Here is a 19,153-nt window from a genome sequence, read left to right as displayed (position 1 = left end):
TCACTTCCTTCCACTCTCCCTGATCTGGTCCCCACTTTGACCCAAACCTTCTCTTTGTTTGGTTCTAACATTGTTTTCCTACCTTCCCTCCCCTTCCTTTATCTACCACCTGGCATATTTTGTACAAAGTACGGTGGTGTACTAATTTCTGAAGACCTACCCTGCCTGAGGGAAACCTTTTCAAACCTCACTCAGCCCAGGAGGAAAAATCTCTCTCTTCTGCCTGTTTTTGAGATCGTTTCTATGCTTTGGTCTCACTGGGGTTGTTTATTTTTATATGGAAGGCTCTAGAACAAGAACTAGGCTACAGCGTAATACAGTGACCCGTAGATTAGTGTTTATCAAACACTACCAGTCACCATAGAACATGTGCTCCCTCGACACAGAGGCTTAGCAAGGAACAGCCTGGCATAAGGTGAAGCCTCTCTAAATGCCAAAAAAAAAAAAAAAAAAAAAAAAATAGGCTACCTCAAAACACATCTCTTTCCAAAAATCTTTTGGTGAAACCTGACACTCTAGAACGGTATGCCATATTGGACCTGATCTTTGGGAGGAGGGGCTTCCCCACACCAGCCAAAGAGGCACAGCACTTGTAAGATGTTCTTGTAAGGACTTACCTAGGCTGAAAAATTATATGGAAAAGCAATGGTACCAGCAACCTTCTTAATGTCTGGATTAGGAGATAGTTCCCTACGATTCAGGATCAAAGCTAAGTTGCATCAGTTCAGTTCAGACCAGGAACTATAATTGTACGTTAAGGCTTGTGCTAAGCCATGGGCAGTTGAAGATGAAGCAGATAAGGTCTCTGCTCTTGAGCTACAGTCTAGTAAGACATGTAAATGTGTAATTTTAATATGAAACAGTAAGTGATAAAAATCAAGATGTCTGAGGTAGTATGGTAGCATAGAGGTGGAGCACATAGCCCGACCTGGAGGTTCCAGAAGGCTTTCCAGAGGAGATAAGCCCACCTATTGAAAACTGAGTAAAAGTAAGCCAGGTGAAGAAGAAATGAGAATGACATACTAGGGGGAGGGAATAGCACAGGTCAAGTGCATACTTTAAAGGTCGTGATGGGGAGAAATGGGTGATGAAGCTGGATACACACACCAACAGCCAAGACCTGGGGACACGCAATGCAAATCCATGAGGTGGTTAGTCAAAGAAATATTCTAAATTCCATCGTGTTGTAGTCAGATTCACACTGTAAGTAGGTGACAGTGGCTGCAGAGTGGAAGGATTTATGGACGGCAGGACTAGAGGGGGTGCAGTAGTCCAGGCAAAAGACCACGAGAGCCTAAATGAGATCACTGCTGTAGGAATCAAAGGAAAAGGGAGAACACCAGAAAATTTGGGGATGCAAAATAAGCAGAATGTCTAGTCTCCCAGGGAACTGGGACACTGCAGGGCAGAGCAAAGGACAAAGGGGAATCTAGGATGACGACCTCCTCCCAGGATTCTGGCTTTGAGAGTGACTGGATGCTAAGCCCTTACCTGAGTTTGGGATACAGAAGAGAAGCTGATCTGGTGGGGAAGGAAGATGGGGAATTCAGTTTGGGACATGTTGACTCTGAGGTGTCCAAGAAGCAGCTTTGTGTTTCCATTCATGTCTGTCCGTTCAGCAGGTGGTTAGATATGTGAGTCTGAAATTTCAGCGGTCAGGGCCAGAGTCCCAGAGTCATCAGCGTGCATGTGGAAGGTGAACCGTGGGTAGGTGTGAGTTCTTGAGACAAGAAGACACATAAAATGGACCCGAGGCTGCTTGTGTTAAAGGACAGGAAGAAGGTTATGGCAGATGAACAGAGAGAGCCAGGAGAGATGCATTACAAAAGCCAAAGGGCACAGATAATATCAAAGATAAGTGACTAGTTGACAGTGTCAACTACAGAGTAGCCTCGGGAACAGAAGAGAGGTCTATTAGATACTATTTTAGAGATTTCCATTGGATGAAACAATACAGAGGGCATTTGAATACAATTTCAGTGTGGTGGTGAAGAGGGTGGACCAAATGGAGTCAGCAATTGTCTTTCCAGGTTTTTTTCAAGAAACTTAACTGATGTTGACAATATCTGATTGCATTACACAAAACCACCCAAATTCCTTTCTATCCAAAGAAAATGTCATTCAAGTTCAATAATTAATGACTTCTCAAGTAATTTTTAATATTAAAGATTGTTTTTAATTATCTATAAATAATTATCAAAGTTATCAAAGTATATCAAAGTATAAATTATCAAAGTATAAATAATTATCAAAGTTATTTATTGGCTACTAACTGGGTGAGATGATGAGGAAAAGATCTACATGTTTTCTGTTTTTTAATTGTTATTGGAGTACAGTTGATTCACAATGTTGTGTTAGTTTCAGGTGTACGGCAAAGTGAATCAGCTATACGTATATATATATTCCCTCTTTTTTTGGATTTCCATCCCATATAGGTCATCACAGAGCATTGGGTGGAGTTCCCTGTGCTATACAGCAGGTCCTTATTAGTTATCTATGTTATATGCAGTAGTGTGTATATGTCAATCCCAATCTCCCAATTTATCCCTCTCCCCAAAGATCCACATATTTTGACAATATATATAAAGTGTAAAATTTTGAAAAATTATATGTTGCTTGGAGATAATGTACATAGTAAATGTATGCAGTATATAGTAAAGCAGAAAGAAGTGAATGCTAAACACACAATTCATGATGATGGTTGCTTCTCAGGGGGAAGTAGGGGGAGATGGTCAAGGAGGGGTCAATGGGGGATTTCTCTGGCAGTCCAGTGTTTAAGACTCCACGCTTCCACTGCAGGGGGCACGGGTTCAATCCCTGGTCAGGGAACTAAGATCCCACATGCCGCATGGCACGGCCAAAAAAAAAAAAAAAAAAAAAAAAAAGGAGGGGTGGAGGGGTCAACAAACAGGAAGCCCCAAGGATGTTAGGAATGTTTTATTTCTTAAGTTGGCTCGTGGAACACAGTTGTTAAATTATCCTTTGTACCTTTTATATACATTAGATATATTATTCTTATGATTGAAATAGTAAATAGGAAGAAGGACACACGGTTGTTCTTTTTCCTTTTTCTGTTATTATTTTGTGTGAAAAAGTCTTGGGCCTGGTCATAGTCGAAGGGGAAAAGGCTATAAAGGGTGAGAGAAGTTCACATCGACAGAACGAGGCCTAGAGAGCACAGGTGAGGATGAAATCAGAAGCACAGATGGAGGATGGTCCATGAGAGAAGGGGTGAGTCTGAGGAGAAGAATGGGTGTGGGTATGTATGAATTTGTAGGTGAAGGAGAGGAAACTGAGATGATGATGTCTTAGTCTCAATGATGTTATCAACTTAAAAAATATTCACAACCTATAAGTTGCGAGTTATGTTTTATTTGGTGGGAATTTTTAGCACTTCAAGCCCACGAGGCAGCATCTCAAGTAACCCTGAGAGAAGTGCTCCAAGGAGGTGAGGGGGGAGCTAGGATATATAGGAGTTTTGCAACAAATGGCAGGTAGTCTGAACGTCAAACAATTATTGTAACTTAAAGAAAGCCAGATATCCCAAGTTAAGGAATTTAGCGCTTTTCTATGGATGGGAAGATGCAAGAGTCTGAGCTCACTGAAATCATTCCTTTGATGTGCACCTCAGCTATCTGGGGCCAGTATCCTGTGTTTTCTCATCCTGAGTCCCCTCAGGGCTCACCAGCTCACTGTCTGGTGGTGGCTGCAATCGCTGACCACGGTGACATCCTTTGTTTACTGACCTGGCAGGCAATATTCCATTCTCAGTGTTAACAGAATGAGAGAAAAGGTTGACCTGGAGTTGGCTGAACTCAGGTTTAAGGGAAGCTATGCGTTTTCAAAGACTAGTCTACGGGAGACGGGAGGAAGACTTGCACATGGCAAGAAGGGCTGCTAGTGAAGCAGAAAGTAGGGAACGAAGGGAAATATACTCAACTTTTTTGCTTGTTGCTTGGAAAATAAGCCAACCATTCAAGTCCAGAGATGCCCCTTTCACTCTAACGTATGCTGAAGCGGCAACTGGTAACTGCATCTCTGTTGTTGACATCCATAACCTGAGTTCCATTTTCCCTTGCCATGACTCAACCTGCTCTAATTCCTTTTCATTTTTCATTTCAGAAGAGGGATTTTAGAACTAGGAAGGGCCATGGAGGTTACCTCTTCCAAACTATACCCATTTAACAAACAAGGAAATTCTGATCCTGAGAGCTTACGTATCGTGCTCAGGATCACAGAGTAAGTTCACAGCAAAACCTGGACTAGAACCCAGGTCTTCTGACTCAGAGGCTAAAGTTCTTTATTAGAGCTTGAGAAATAATGGAACTTAGCCTAGATTTGTTCTTCAGTCCTTAATTCAAGATTCCAGTAAGATCGCCTAATTCTCAAGAGTTTGAAAGAGGCAATCGAGAAACGCCCAGATCCAACGCCAGCCCCCTCCGTGAAGCCTTCTCAGATTCTCCGGTGAAAGTTATTCACTTTCTACTCATGTCCCCAAGCACTGCTGTCAGTATATCTCATGACGTTCAATTTTTCACAAGTATATAGCTCCCTGCTGGATTATAAACTCCCTGATGGGAGGGATCCCTTCTTATTCATTTGATTATTTACTCAGCACGCAGCACTGACTCTTGTATTTCATAGGTGCACGTGGTGGGGGGCGGGTGGAAAAGCAGAAATGAGAACATCTTTTGTTTAGGAACCCAACCGAGCTAGGAGGTCACTGAGCTCTTGTTCATGGTGATCTTTTCCATATCATCATGAATTCATGCCAGAACAAGGTTCAGACTCATTCCGGTCTTACTCCTTCTGACCATGCTGTTCAAGGACCCGCCCCACAGAGAAAATAACAATGACACAGAAGCTGTCAAAATCTGAAGACGAGTGATGGACTTCAGAGTTGCTCAAGGCCTCTCAGGCTAGTGTAGAGCAGGGATACACCGTGCCTGAAGTTCAGGACTAAGCCACGGTCACATCAGCCTGTTGGAACTTTCAACACTGCACCTTGTGCTTCTTCCACATTCTATTAACAAGCAGCTCATAGAACAACGAGGGGTATCAACCTTGTTATTTGCAGGGGAACAGAAAGCTGAGTCAGGCATGGTTGGTTGTATTCCAAAGTAAAGGCAGACCAGAAACCATCTGAGTGTTTCCGTTGGCAAGGACAGATTCAGAAAGTATAAAAACCATGTTCTGCAGTAAAAGAATATGCCATGTTCTTCCCATAACCTGTTCCCTACTGACCAAACACACTTCCTGTTCCCATTTTAAAAAAAAAAAATACACTCAACCACCACCCTCTCCAAGGTGAGGTAAAGGTTCAACAGTGATTTCCCCACCTTAGGGTCAGCCACTCAAAGCAAAGGACAGCAGCTTTGCTTCAATCATTTACTTCTCCTAAGAGAGAAGCCCAGGTTTTTCCCCCATGGACTGCGGGAATGGGTATAAGAGCACCAGAGAAGAGAGGAAACTGACATTTATTACACACTTGTTCTAGTTAGCTGCTGGACATTTTCAGTTAACCCTCACAAGATCCCTGTGAGGTAGACATTAATGTCCCTTTTTAGAAGGAGGGGTACTGAGATTCAGCGAGTTTATAGGACTCAGTCAAGGTCTTTGACTTTTTTAAGTAGACTGTCTTTTTCCATTCCCAATCGAATTTCGAGGCTTAATGCATTTCCCCCCAAGGAAGAGAAAGCCACCTGGTCTTTTCGGTAAAGACGGTGGGGATGGCAGGGCAGAAACAGTGAGCAGCTCCACCCGGCCACAGAGATGATTAGCTGCAGCTGCCTCTCAGCCTTTGCATGTGCTGTCTGCTCTGCCTAGAACTCCACGCATACTACCTGTGTTTACCTGTTTTTCAAGGAAGCTTCAGTGACACTTCCCTCTGTAATCTTCCTCCTCTTGCCCTCAGGCTGAACTGGAGTCCTCCCTTTACTGTCCCAACACTCTATTAAAATAGTTAATATATGTGTCACAATAGCTAAATTACTCTTTCTTCACCACAGTTTGACATTATTATAGACAAAGCCCTCCCCTGAAGATTGATGAAATCCATTTTCAAGAGTAAAAGGGGAGACAAGGCCACCAAGACAATTCAATGGGGGAAAGAAGAAACTTTTCAACAAATGGCTGGGATGACTAGATATGCGAAAGGATAAAGTTGGATCCGTACCTAAAAAGTTAATTAAAATGGATCAAAGACATAAACATAAGAGCAAAAATTATAAAAATATTAGAAGAAAACATAGGAGTGAATCTTCATGATGGTGAGTTAAGCAGTGGTTACCTAGATATGACACAGAAAGTACAAACAAGAAAAAAAAAAGATAAACTGGATTTCATCAAAATTCAAAGCTTCTGTGCTTCAAAGGACACAATCAAGAAAGACAACCCACAGAAAGGGAGAAAATATTTCCAAATCATGTATCTGATACAGGACTTGTATCTATAATATATAAAGAACTATTACAACCCAACAATAAAAAGACAAATAACCCAACTTAAGATGAGCAATGGATGTGAATAGGCATTTCTCCAAAGAAGATATACAAATGCCCAATAAATGCATGAAAAGATGCTCCACATCACTAATCATTAGGGAAGCAAAATGGAACAAAACAATGAGCTACCGCTTCACACCCACTAGGATGGCTGAACTAAAAAAGATGGACATAATTAATTGTTGTTAAGGATGTAGAAAAACTGGAACCTTCATACATTGTCGGTGGGATTGTAAAGTGATGCAGCCACTTTGGAAAACAGGGATGAACCTTGAAAACATGCTAAGTGAAAGAGGCCAGCACAAAAGACCACACACTGTATGATTCAATTTATATGAAATGTCCAGAATAGGCAACTCTATAAAGTAGATTAGTGGCTGCCTCGGGCTGTGGGGGACAGGAGGGAGGATTGGGGGAAACGGAGTGACTGATGGTTGAAAGGTTTCTTTTGGGGGTGATGAAAATATTATAAAATTGACTGTGGTGATGGTTGCACAACTCAGTGAATATACTCAAAAGTCACTGAATTTTACACTTTAGGTAAATTGTATGATATGTGAATTATATCTCAATAAAGCTGTTATTTAAAAAAACAAAAACGAAAAACAAAAGGATATGGACAGCCAAGAAAAAAAACTGTTAGGGAAGTGGGCTTATACTCCATAAAGTTCTGAAGGGAGAAGAACACCCTGGCATAAATAACAAAGAAAGGCAGGCAGCCTAATTTCTATTTCCTTCCAGAAAAAAGGAGAATAGGAAGCTGACCTCGAATACAGCAGGGCCTCACAACCCCATCACTAGGAGCTCAGGACTGCACATCTGTTGCTGTGGGGGACTGTCCTGTGCGCTGTAAGATGTCACGTCTAGTGGCTGGTCTCCGCCCACCAGATGCCAGTAACACCACCACCAGCCGCTCGGTAACCGTCAAAAACGTCAGCAGGGCCCCCCAGGTGGCGCAGTGGTTAAGAGTCCGCCTGCCAACGCAGGGGACACGGGTTCGAGCCCTGGCCCGGGAAGATCCCACATGCCGCGGAGCAGCTAAGCCCGTGTGCCACAACTACTGAGCCCGCGTGCCTAGAGTCCGTGCTATGCAACAAGAGAAGCCACCGCAAGGAGAAGCCTGCGCACTGCCACGGAGAGTGGCCCCCGCTCGCCGCAACTAGAGAAAGCCCGCTCACAGCAGCAAAGACCCAACGCAGCCATCAATCAATCTTCAGACAAACGGTCCCCCACAGAGAACTACCGGACTCGAGAAATGGACCTCCAGGTTTGCCCTGCAATGTAACAGACCCCTGGGTGCCTGAATTCGAATTAGGTTGTCTTTTTAGGCAGGACAGTAAGGTGGGGCTGGAAGAACCATTTCAGGAGAGAAAATGCATCTATGTGATATCAGGTAGGAAAGGAGGTGACAAGTCAGGGCAGCTCAGAGAGAATTTACCACAATTGTCTTTGGCACCTTTTTGGTACAATTTCTGCCATTCTTATGGCACCACAACTACTTCTTCCCTGGATTTAATAAAGATTTTCAATATTTTTTTTAAAAAAAACTACAAAAGCCTGAGTGTCCCACCTGTCAACGTTAGCCTAGTATACAGCTGTATGATTCAGAACAGGCTAGGTTCTGCTGGATAATAACGGTCCACAGAGCTCAGTGATGCTTTCCCGTTTACTTCTCATGCCATGTGTTCATCGCGGCTGATTTGGGGCTCTGCTCCGTGTCTCCTCACTCCGGGATCTAGGCTGACGGAGGAGCTACCATCATGAATACTGATAGTGATGAGGGAGAGGTGACTGTTCTGAGGGTCTTGAACTGGCAATTATACATGTCAGCCCAGAAGTAACACGTCACCTACGCTCACAACTCACAAGACCCCACCCAACCGCAAGGGGGCCAGAAAGTGCAACCATACCACATGCCTAGAAGACAGAGCCAGAAATGCTCAATGAACACGAAATACCCTCGAATTATCTTCCACACTGCTTTCCTCGTTCATGCAAATCATACACCTGTACATGTGTATACAGATATGTGGAACGTTCACTGCTGCACAAAACAGGGTCGCATTATAAGCAGTCTTTTCCACCTTTCATGTCTCCCCCAACAGTAACTCGTGCAAAACCTCCCGGAACAGCAGGTATAGTGCTAATTCATTCTTGTTACTGGTTACGTAACATTCCACGGTGAAGATAACGTAAGTCAACTGGAACTAAGCAGAGATCCAGGCTGCGTAGTTGGTAGTCTATGTATCTGTATCCTGTCCTCACGAATTTGAGGAAATTGGCTTTACCTCTTCCCCTGCCATGAATGCCAAGCCCTCGATCCTGCTAATTTTGGAGGTTGCAAAGACGAAGCACATGAGGAACAAAATTCTCTTTTCTTGCTCCTTTTTCTGATCCTGTCACTCATCTACATACACCCTTTCCTTCACAGTTCCTACTTTCCCCATCTAAAATAGGGGGAAATGTTGGATTTATTAAAAAAGAAAAGGCACCACATCGTTTTACTTTTAACTACAGGCAAATGGCACCGACCACGGTTTCTCCTCTCCTCTGCACCATCACCTCCAACTCCTACAATTCTCCCTCCCTCCTCTTTCCGTGCTCCCCACTCTTCCCCATTCTCACCTCCTTTTTCTCTGACACCTTCTACCTTGTCTTCCATTTCAATTACTTTAAATGAAAAAAAGGGAATGCAGACTGCGGAAAATGGTTAAAAACTAGGAGTACAAGGAAAGCTGGTGAAACCTTACTCAGACAATGTTCCTTCTCCAGTGATCTCCCCAGACGTGAAATGAAAAGTTGCCTAAACCTCTAGCCTTCTCGGTTTCCAGCTTTAACTCAAAGCTGCTACCCCTCAAAACATTTAATCCTCCCTTCATACTCCCATTCCATCTCATGTAATATTAAAAGAGAGTAAACATATTAAAAATAAGGGAATTTGTCTTTGTGGAAGCACTTTCTTATGTTTTCCTATCTGTGGCTTTTCTGTAGATCGACGTATTTTACTTTGCAATGGCCACACCATTCTGTGTATTCAAGGGCACTCACCCCTTAAATGTTTGCTTCCTTATTTAATATTTTTAATTATTTTTTAAGCTAGACTTCTCAGGGACTTTATCTGAATGGTATTATCCAAATTATTGGAAGTCTAAATTTTTATTGTTCTGTTTGAAGTTACTCTCTTGTTCCCTTTTTAAAACTGGACCCGTCCTATCTCTCTAGACGTTCTATAATGTAGCTAATCTAATAACCTCTTAATTTGTTAATGGAAGAAATCTACCTCCCCTGCTCCTCTTCCCCATCAAATCAACGTCCTCAGCCTTCCAGAAAGTTAAAAGGAGTTTCTTCAGACACGCTGCAGGCCCTACGATCCACTGGCATGAATTTTAAACCAGGTAAAAGGCAAGGGCGAGGCTTGACAAATTGGTACGGACGCCACACAAGCAGACAAGGACTGTGCCTCCATTTGGGGTTCTGCCTCTCAGAAAAACAGGGAAGGGCAGGGAGGATTTGTAAAGCTGGTTTTTCTGCACTTCTGACTAGGAAAACAAAGGAGTGTAACAGGCTTGACCTGGAAAGGGACCTGTGTTAAACATTAAATGAAAAGTGGAGCTTTTTTTTTTTAATGTTTTTCAGTAGAGGATTAAAAAAGAATGAGAAGGCCTTCCAGTTACGGCAGCATAAAGAGACAGGCAGTTCCTTTCTGCAAAACACCCACCCCACCCCCCGCAAAAATATAAGCACAGCACTAGACAAAATTATCAAAACCAACAATTGCAGGGAACTGGAAATTGACCAAAGGTAGACAACAAATTGAGCTGTGGTGACTGTTAAATTACTTGTTAAATAAGGGTCCTGGAATGTTGGATGCCGCATCGTGAGCCTCAGTCCGACAAAAGCCCACAAGAGAACCGAAATAGAGAAGCTGACTACTCACAGCCCTGGAGGAGTACAGGGTGGGAGGTCAAGGCAGGGTGCAGGCAGAGGGAGGCCAGACTGGGACATACACCCTTATTAAGGTCCACAGATGGAGTGCTTCAGGGTTCCCAGAAAAACCAGACTGCACCATTCAAACCAAAAAGACCAGGGTTCTCGTAAGTTTTACAGGGGGGCTCATCCAAGGAGTACACCAGGGGGAAGTCCCTGGGACGTGGAAGAGACTGTTTACCACTGTGACTCTGCAGCTGTTTCAGGAGCATGCTCAGAGGAGGGGCCGGTGTCAGTTCAAGGCCCCTCCAGGCCACTGGCCGCACAAAAGGATGCTGAGGCGGCAATATTATGGAGTAGTTCAGCTAAACAGTGGAAGGCTGTGGGTTTTGTGGCCACACCATAACAAGAGTCCCCCCTCACTCAATGACTTTTAAATATGCTGGTACTGGCCATGAAAACAAGTTGCTCAGCTGCCAGGAAACAGACACAGCTCAGGGCAGCGATGGGGGGTCAGAAACGCTTGGCTTCACAAGCTAAGCATGGAAATGAACACACGGGAATGAGCAGGGGAAATGCACAGCTGGGGTGAGCAGCAGACCAACCAGGAATTCAACAGGGAAAACCCTAGAAATGAGTCATGGAAGGGCTGATACAAGTTCTCCACACATCTCTGGCTGAACAGCCTGTCATTTTACCAAATTTGAAAGCCCGTATTCATTTATACTTAGAGGGCTGCATGAAAACCCTCAATTTTTCAAATTAGGTGAAAAATATTTTTTCATTTGCATTATCTTTACAGTGAGATTTATTATCAATTTGTGTTATTTTGTGAATTATGTGGTTTGTGTCTTCTGCCCATTCTTGTACGGTCTTTTTCTTATTAACTTGTAAAGGCTCTGTAGTGGAATATCCATTTATCACAGCTATTGCAAACGTTTTCCCAAATGGTGTGCCTTTTAATGTGTTTTATATGTAAAATGCTTATGCAGATGACTTTCTCTTTTCTAGTTCCCTCCTTTACCTCTATGTTTAGAAAGGCTTTTCTACTCTAAGATCAGGAAGTATTTACCCATCCTCCTTCTCCTCCCTCCTATTTTACCCACGTTTCTAAAGCCTCAGGGCCAGTGGTATTCTCCTGGGCTTGTAACTCACTGAGCGGACAAGACTTCAATGACGTAACACAGGCTTATTCTCTGAGAATAAGGGGCTCCTTCTCAATATGGCTTACAGCTCGGAATCCCCAGTCATGGATCGTGTTTCCTGCCAAATTATCCATTTATGTCTTCCCCATTCAGCCACCTAACAGCTGTCCCTTTATTGTTTAGGTATCCTGGGACCCCGATGGCAAATTTCAAGGGCCACGCTCTCCCAGGGAGCTTCTTCTTGATAGTTGGACTGTGGTGGTCAGTGAAGTACCCACTGAAGTACTTTCACCAAAAGGGGAAGAGCAGCCGACTGACTCACCACTATCAGCGTCTGGAGGTCACTGAGGCCGCCATCAGAACTCTATTTTCAGTCATCGGTAAGGAAGGGGGTCATTTGGCCCAGGGATCTCCTTGTCATACCCAGAACCCGTCACCCACTTCCTGGACCCTGTGGAAAATGGATGTCTCCACTGGCAGGGATAACGTAAGAATTTGGGGCACTAAATATTTCACCATAGCATCTATTGTGTACCAAGCTTAGTAACACTGACAGTTTAATAGCACCTTACATCACAGTTCTAAGTTTCACACTATGAAAAACTACCACATAGACTGCAGCATTCTTTGCCCTAGGAGGATACAGGTATAATTTGTAGGAACACAGGCATAAATTGTAGAAATAGAAGACATACTTTATGAAAAAGACAAAACAGAAAAAGAGAAAATAAGAACAAATTAGAGTTAAGCTCATGTACGTGAGTTATGAGAAGGTACTAAACGGAGCTTAGTTTTAGAAAAGTCATCTTTTTCCCCCCCAGCTCTCTCCCTCCACTAGAATCTCACGAGTGGTTAACACCCAACTCGTACCCTCCATCCCCAAATCTCAAGTGCTTAGAGATGGGGATTCATGCTGGAAGGCTAGTCAGAGAGGCAGAGAAAAGCCAACAGACAGCTGCCTGAGGGGAACCTTCCTTCACTGCGCCCCATTCCAACAAACCCACCCACTCCCATGGTCACCTGACAGCCATCCAGCCCACTGGTGGCCCTCGAGGAACAACACGCGGTGTCAAGAGCAGACAGAATTCCTTGTCAGGACCAGCCCATCACGTGAGTGAGGAGGGAGCTCACCCTGCAGCTACATTCTGCCACCTGTCCCCTTTGGCCTACAGTTTCTCCAAGGAACGGAAGCAAGGGCAGTAGCTCCCCGTGGAGTGAGCAAAGGTCACAGTCTAGCTGAATGTCCCCTTCACCAGTCACCCAGGCATCGGAAAGGCTTTGTCGTCTCTATGAAGCTGCGAAGTGATAGGGCCCGTGTGGCTTAAACGGTAAAGGACAGCATCAACTTGGCCTTAGAAAAGCTAGAAAAATGATATTTAGCCTCCTTGCTATGTGAAAATAATCCTCACCCAAGAACGGTCTCTTGGGGCCTCTGCCACGTGCCAGGAACTCGCTGTCTGGGTGCCGGGGGGGTGGGGTGGGGGGAACAGACACAGCCCCTGCTCTCGGAGGCCTTCTGCTCGCCTGTCACTGGGACGTCCTTTTCCTGGGTTGCTTCCACCAGCACCTTCATCCTTTGTACATGAATTCAGAAAGGGGCTGGGGACTTCCCTCGTGGTCCAGTGGTTAAGGCTCTGCACTCCCAACGCACGGGGTCTGCATCTGACCCCTGGTCGGGGAACTAGATCCCACATGCCGCAACCAAGAGCCCGCACGTGGCAACGAAGACCCCACGTGCCGCAGCGAAGGCCTGGTGCAGCCAAATAAGTAAATAAATAATAATAAAAAAAAAAAAAAAAGAGGAGGTGGGGATCTGGCTTGAGAAAGAAATGTTTGGGAAACGGTCCAGAACGTTGTCACAGAGGACGTATTCTAGGCTCCGAGAACATTCTGGGCACCAGGCAAAAGGCGAATCTTTTGCTCCCAAGAAGTGAGAGCTGCCCTGTGGTACTGCTTCACCTGTGTGCCAGCCCCGTCTCCTGAGCTACAGGGTGGCCAGGATCACCAAGGTGTGGTCTTGGCCTTGTTCTCCCAGAGTCTGGGACAGAGGCCGAGCGCCATGGGAGGGACCCTCAGTTCCGAGCTCGCCCCGGGAGCAGGAAAAGCACACACCCGGGAGTCGCTGGGCCTGCCACGGCTATCTTCACCTGCAGTGTGTCTCGCTGGCATTCTATCATTTTCCACCTAATTGTTCCTTTCCAGGTTTATCTCACGGCTCGCTTGGCAGAGGGGACCCCCAGAGAATGCATCAGCCACACTCTCGCTTAAGAGGCAATGCCTTGCTGTCATCTCAACTGCTGGACAATGTCCTGGGGACCTGTGTGGCTGCGTTCCTATCGCCGTTTCTCCCCCCTCCCCCAAAGGAACGGCAACAAAGGCAACATGTCTGCACAGGTTCCTCAGCAAATACATATTTCATCCTGAAACAGCTGCATCTGAGGCAGCAGAGTAGGTCCACAGAGCCGTGGGCCACCTTCGCCATGACTCGGGGTCACTTCGCCGTCTATTTGTCTTGGAGCTGTTCTTCCCTCCCTAACCTCCACTCCCGTTTCCCTGCAGGCATGCTGGCAGAGCAGTTTGTTCCGGACGGGCCCCACCTCCACCTGTCCCACGAGGACCACTGGGTAAAGCTCATGAACTGGCAGCACAGCACCATGTACCTGTTCTTTGGGGTCTCGGGACTCGTGGACATGCTGACCTACCTCATCACCCACATCCCCTTGGGGCTGGACAGACTGGTCATGGCTGTGGCAGTTTCCAATGAAGGTGACTGGGTGGTGTGGACGGAGACTTAGAGGGACGGGAGCACAGCAGATCAGAAATATTGCAAATGTAATCATCTTCCCCAGAGAAACCTAGTCTCTGCGCTTCAGAATCCTACACAGGACCTGATCCTGTGCTCTGGACGGTACGGGTGGCACGTTCCATAAAGCAGCACAGGAAAGCACGAGGCTTTTAGCCAGAGCTCTGGCTGGCAGAGCACCAACTCCCCCTGCCCGCCCAGCGCCCGCCCCGCCCCTACCTCCGCACGAAGTACTGGCGGGGTGCCATCACGCAAGGGGGTGACCCTCTGGTTAGGGGAGAGGTTCTCCGTGCTCTACCCCAACCTTGCGCTGTCGCTGTCCGGACTCCCACCCAGTGGCTAGGACACATCTCCCAACGCAACTCATCTTAACTGGATGAGAGAAAGCATGTTGTAATCCAACCCCTCGTTGATTTCTGAACCTCAGAAAGAACTGAAAAGAGGTTGAATGAGGGTAAAACTGAATGTCAAGTACAAACACACAACTGGTCACATATCAGCAACATCTCACCTTCCCATCCTGGACTGAACCCTACCTACCACAAATTCGGTAAAGAGATGTTAAGATTCATCCTCTGCTGCTTATACCCGCTTACACACAAACACATACACACACACACACACACACATACACACAATAACCTGCATCGGTTTGTTGCCCTAGATTGTCACATAAACTGACTTCCTAAGTGCCAGACAGACACTTCCTACTCAGGCTGAAGCTGGGAACGGATCCCCTGGGGCGGGGGCGGGCCCGACAGCATCCCCTGCTCCACACAGGCTTCCTCTTGTACCACCATGTCCACCACCGGCCACCGCTGGACCAGCACATCCACTCCCTCCTGCTGTGTGCCGTGTTCGCGGGGGCTGTCAGCCTCACCTTGGAAGTGATCCTCCGGGACAACATCGTGCTGGAACTCTTCCGTACCAGCCTCGTTATCCTTCAGGGCACCTGGTTCTGGCAGGTAATTATTCAAAACCATGCTCCTCACCTGGTGCAAGGACAAAGCAGGCCCGCCGAGCGCATCCAGGAGATGCAGCACTGACACACCACTCGAAGGGGGTCAGAAGCCACTTCTCTGCCCACGCCCACCCCTGACCTACGTGACTTTAGCCATCGATATCCTGCTGACACATAAACAAGCGTCATCAACAGAGCACAGGTAGCGAGCAGGCTGAGGATTTATTTACCTGCCTGCCCTTCCCAGCAGACCTACTGACACCACTTACAGCCTCTACTTGCTTAAAACTGTTCATCTGAAATGTGGGCCCTGAAATTTTAAGTAAGGCTACACTAAAACCAGAGCTAACAGAGCAATTTCCTGTGCAGAGGCTGTTCAATGCTAACAGAGGCATGGGAGTTGTCTGGGCAACTACAGACACTCTGGCAGCCACAGGAGGCTAGGGGGCTTCTCAGGCCCACCCAGTGACAAGGTTGGCTTCTCTGTATAATCCACCAGATCGGGTTCGTGCTGTTCCCGCTTTTTGGAGCACCCGAATGGGACCAGAAAGATGACGCCAACATCATGTTCATCACCATGTGCTTCTGCTGGCACTACTTGGCCGCCCTCTGCATTGTGGCCATCAGCTACTCGCTGGTTTACTGGTATGTCCAAAACAAGATGACTTTTGCCAAGTTTGTCCTAACCTGCCCCGTCCCCGAAATGTATTACATTGCATCCTTTTTACCTCCACGCCCCACCCTTCATAACTAAGCAGTGCTAATGTCTACCACTTAATGAGGGCCAACTATATGCCAAGCTCTGTGCAAGGCACTCTGTGCCTGCACGTGAGGGTGATGAAGTCTGAGAAGTTAAAGGACCGTCTGTCTGGTCACGGCGACCTCACAGACTCAGGTTTCGAACGCAGTTCTGATGGATTTTAAGTCCGTAGTTTGAAAGGAAAAACTCTGCATTAGGCATCAGTACTGAACCGCAGTCCCTGCTGTGTCCCTGGTTCATTCAGAGCCCAACACCTTATTCCTGGTTTTGCCCTACTTCCCAGGGACATGTGACGGTCAGGTAAGACACCACAGCAGCAAGCGCTCACGACAGCGCTCGCTCTCCCGAGGTTACCAGAGTAGCTAGTAATTCCTAGGCACTGACTGTGTCCCAGCACTGTGGTCAGCACTTAAAGTGTGTAAATTACCCCACTTAATGCTCACTTTATAAAGGATGCACGTGATGTTTATAGACGGGGAAACCAAGGCTTCCAAAGACTAACTGGATCAAGTTCACCCAAGGGGTAAACGGCAGAGCCCAGCTCTTTAACCACTGCACACCCGGTCCTGCTAGTTCTGTGTCGTCAGGGCCACCTCTGTTCTTTCCTCCTTCCTGATTTCCCTACCCAAAGAGAGAGAGTTCACCCAGAGAGAGTTCCACACAAACCAAACAGAAGGGAAAGCAGGCCATGGTTTCTCTGAGTTCTCCTGCCCGGTCAGTGAATCAACAAACTGTGGGGCAGGGGAACTAAGTTGAGTCTCAGTTACATCACTGACCTTTAAGTGACTGTGAGTCCTTTCACCACCGAAGAGCGCTGTCTAAGAAATCGGAGATGCAGATGAGTCACCACAGTATTTGACAGAGACATAAAAAACATGCTCTGAGGGCCAGCGGACGCCTTCCCATCCTCGGGTGAGGGAATAAGGCAACCTGGGGCTCACTCCATCTGCAATTATTGTCTCCCCGTTACAGCTTCCTGACACGGGTAAAGAGGCCTGGAGACAGAGAAATCATTGGGATTCACAAGCTGAAGTCAGATCACACCTACCAGAAGATCCTCCTGAGCGGCTCTGATGAGGACTAGGGCGGCCATCGGTCACCAACGGAGGACGGAGTGTCCTCTGGGGGCACAGCTGGTGGTCAGTGGGGCAGCTCCCTTCCTTCACTGAAATCCCCACTGTGATCCACTCTCAAGGGTCTGTATGTTTGCATCTGCTCATTTAACCAACTGAAGTCTCTGCTGCTGTGGTATACTTTGTAGAGAAAAACGAAGCCAGCCTTTGTGTCTCAGTGTGAAGAGAACTCAGACTCTGAAAGTTTCAGAACAGGAAGTGACCTCATGGGTGAATTCAGAATATGAATCCAACAGAATTTACTGCTTTTGATAATTTAGCCCTTTTGCCCTCAAGAAGGCAGGTACTTTCTTATCAGAAGGTGAATGACAGAGCCTTTATTTTAGAGATATAATTCTAATCCGTATTTTTTAAAGTAAAATAATTCACGAGCTTTGGTATTTTTAAACATGACTTGCTAAGCATCTCCTAACTAATCATAACGTTCCGGAGTACTGCAATACCACTCACTGTTGACAAGTGATGAAGTTGGGCCAAAGGTGATTTTTTTGGTTAAATCAGGAAGCTAGTGAGTGGTCCAGCTGAGAGCTGGAGCCCAGATATTCTGACTTCTCAAAAGTACCCTAGTAAGAGGGTGCTGACAGGAAACCTCTATAATGAGGTGGAGAGAAAAATGTCAGGTTATGGAAGGCCTTGAATTTCAACATAGCTGAAAGCAAAAGATAAGAATCCTGCAAAGGACGTGAATCTTGAACTAGTGACATAAAGTCTTGATACTCGAATCTTGGTTCTGGACCTGTTCTTTTTTTTTCTTTACGTTTCGTTCAACAAATATTTATTAATCATCTGCTTTGCACCAGCACTGAAATGGTTGTAAGGATTAACGAAATATGTATCCAGCAAAGAATTCACAGTCTAAAGGGAGAGATACAAGCAGTTATGTGCACGGTGACTGGTGCCCTAAGGGGTAAGTACAGATACCATGGGAAACGAAGGAGGGGAGGAGAAGGTGTGTGTTTGGGGGGTGCCCTACAGAAAAGCACATTCCAGGAACAGAGAATCCAGGCACAAAGACAGTGAGAGTACGAAAGAACGCGGACGGCTAATCAAGCTCTGTAAACTGATAAAAGTGGGTTAGGGCAAATCTGAAAGGTCATAGGGACCCACAGTGCCATTCATTTGTACAGTATTTCCCAGACCTTAAACTGCTTTCTATCTCGTTTGACTCTCACAACCACCTGTACTGCAAGAACATCAGGGCTCTTCAGAGAACCGGATCAGCCTAAGGCCACACAACCACGAAGTCCTAAAGCCAGCCTTCAAGTAGGACTCAGAGGCCAGCTTCTCTCCCGCTATGCCCTTCGCTACTTCACACCAACATGGCAGGGATCGGCTGTGTGAAGCACGTATGCTCTTTGGAAGGAATGCTGTACTTACACGAAGGGCAACCTCCCACGGTCAGCCAGCATCTCAGGGTCGAAGCCACATCTTAGGGATTAAGCATGAGCTACTTGAAGACACTGAATTTTGAGAAGAGAACCCGGGAGCCCCCTTTCAGGACCCACTTTGGCCTGCCTGCTGAGTAGGAACCCAAATGTTCATTTAGCAAGTCCTGAATGAAGCATGTTCTATCCAGCAAGTTCTACTGTTGGCCATTAATGTAAAACGTGTTCTTGCCTCAGAGACTGGAGATGGGAAGAAGGAACACAGTCGCAGGTTTACTTTCACAGTAAAGATCTCCATTTTAGATTTTTTTTTTTTTTTTTTTTTTTTTTTTGGTGGTACGCAGGCCTCTCGCTGCTGTGGCCTCTCCCGTCACGGAGCACAGGCTCCAGATGCACAGGCCCAGTGGCCATGGCTCATGGGCCCAGCTGCTCCACGGCATGTGGGATCCTCCCGGACCGGGGCACGAACCCGTGTCCCCTGCATCGGCAGGCGGACTCTCGACCACTGCGCCACCAGGAAAACCCTCCATTTTAGA

At 46.2% G+C, this 19,153-nt stretch overlaps 1 protein-coding gene across 2 annotated transcripts in view; it reads left to right on the top strand.

Annotated features, from left to right (window-relative positions):
* TMEM45B (transmembrane protein 45B) overlaps positions 1-17,954 on the top strand; it is a 30,757-nt gene extending 12,803 nt beyond the window's left edge. For both annotated transcript variants that reach the window (XM_019942063.3, XM_019942064.3), the window contains exons 2-6: positions 11,759-11,955; positions 14,135-14,341; positions 15,159-15,343; positions 15,839-15,984; positions 17,072-17,954. In XM_019942063.3, coding sequence (XP_019797622.1) covers positions 11,775-11,955; positions 14,135-14,341; positions 15,159-15,343; positions 15,839-15,984; positions 17,072-17,183 — 831 coding nt within the window. In that variant the 5' untranslated portion in view covers positions 11,759-11,774 and the 3' untranslated portion in view covers positions 17,184-17,954. The remainder of the gene's footprint in view (positions 1-11,758; positions 11,956-14,134; positions 14,342-15,158; positions 15,344-15,838; positions 15,985-17,071) is intronic.
* The last annotated feature ends 1,199 nt before the right edge of the window (positions 17,955-19,153 follow it).

This window comes from Tursiops truncatus, chromosome 8, assembly GCF_011762595.2.
Source record: "Tursiops truncatus isolate mTurTru1 chromosome 8, mTurTru1.mat.Y, whole genome shotgun sequence".
In the NCBI taxonomy this organism is placed as follows: domain Eukaryota; kingdom Metazoa; phylum Chordata; class Mammalia; order Artiodactyla; family Delphinidae; genus Tursiops; species Tursiops truncatus.
The sequence above is the reverse complement of the archived record's forward strand: the minus strand, read 5'-3'. Positions and strand labels throughout refer to the sequence as shown.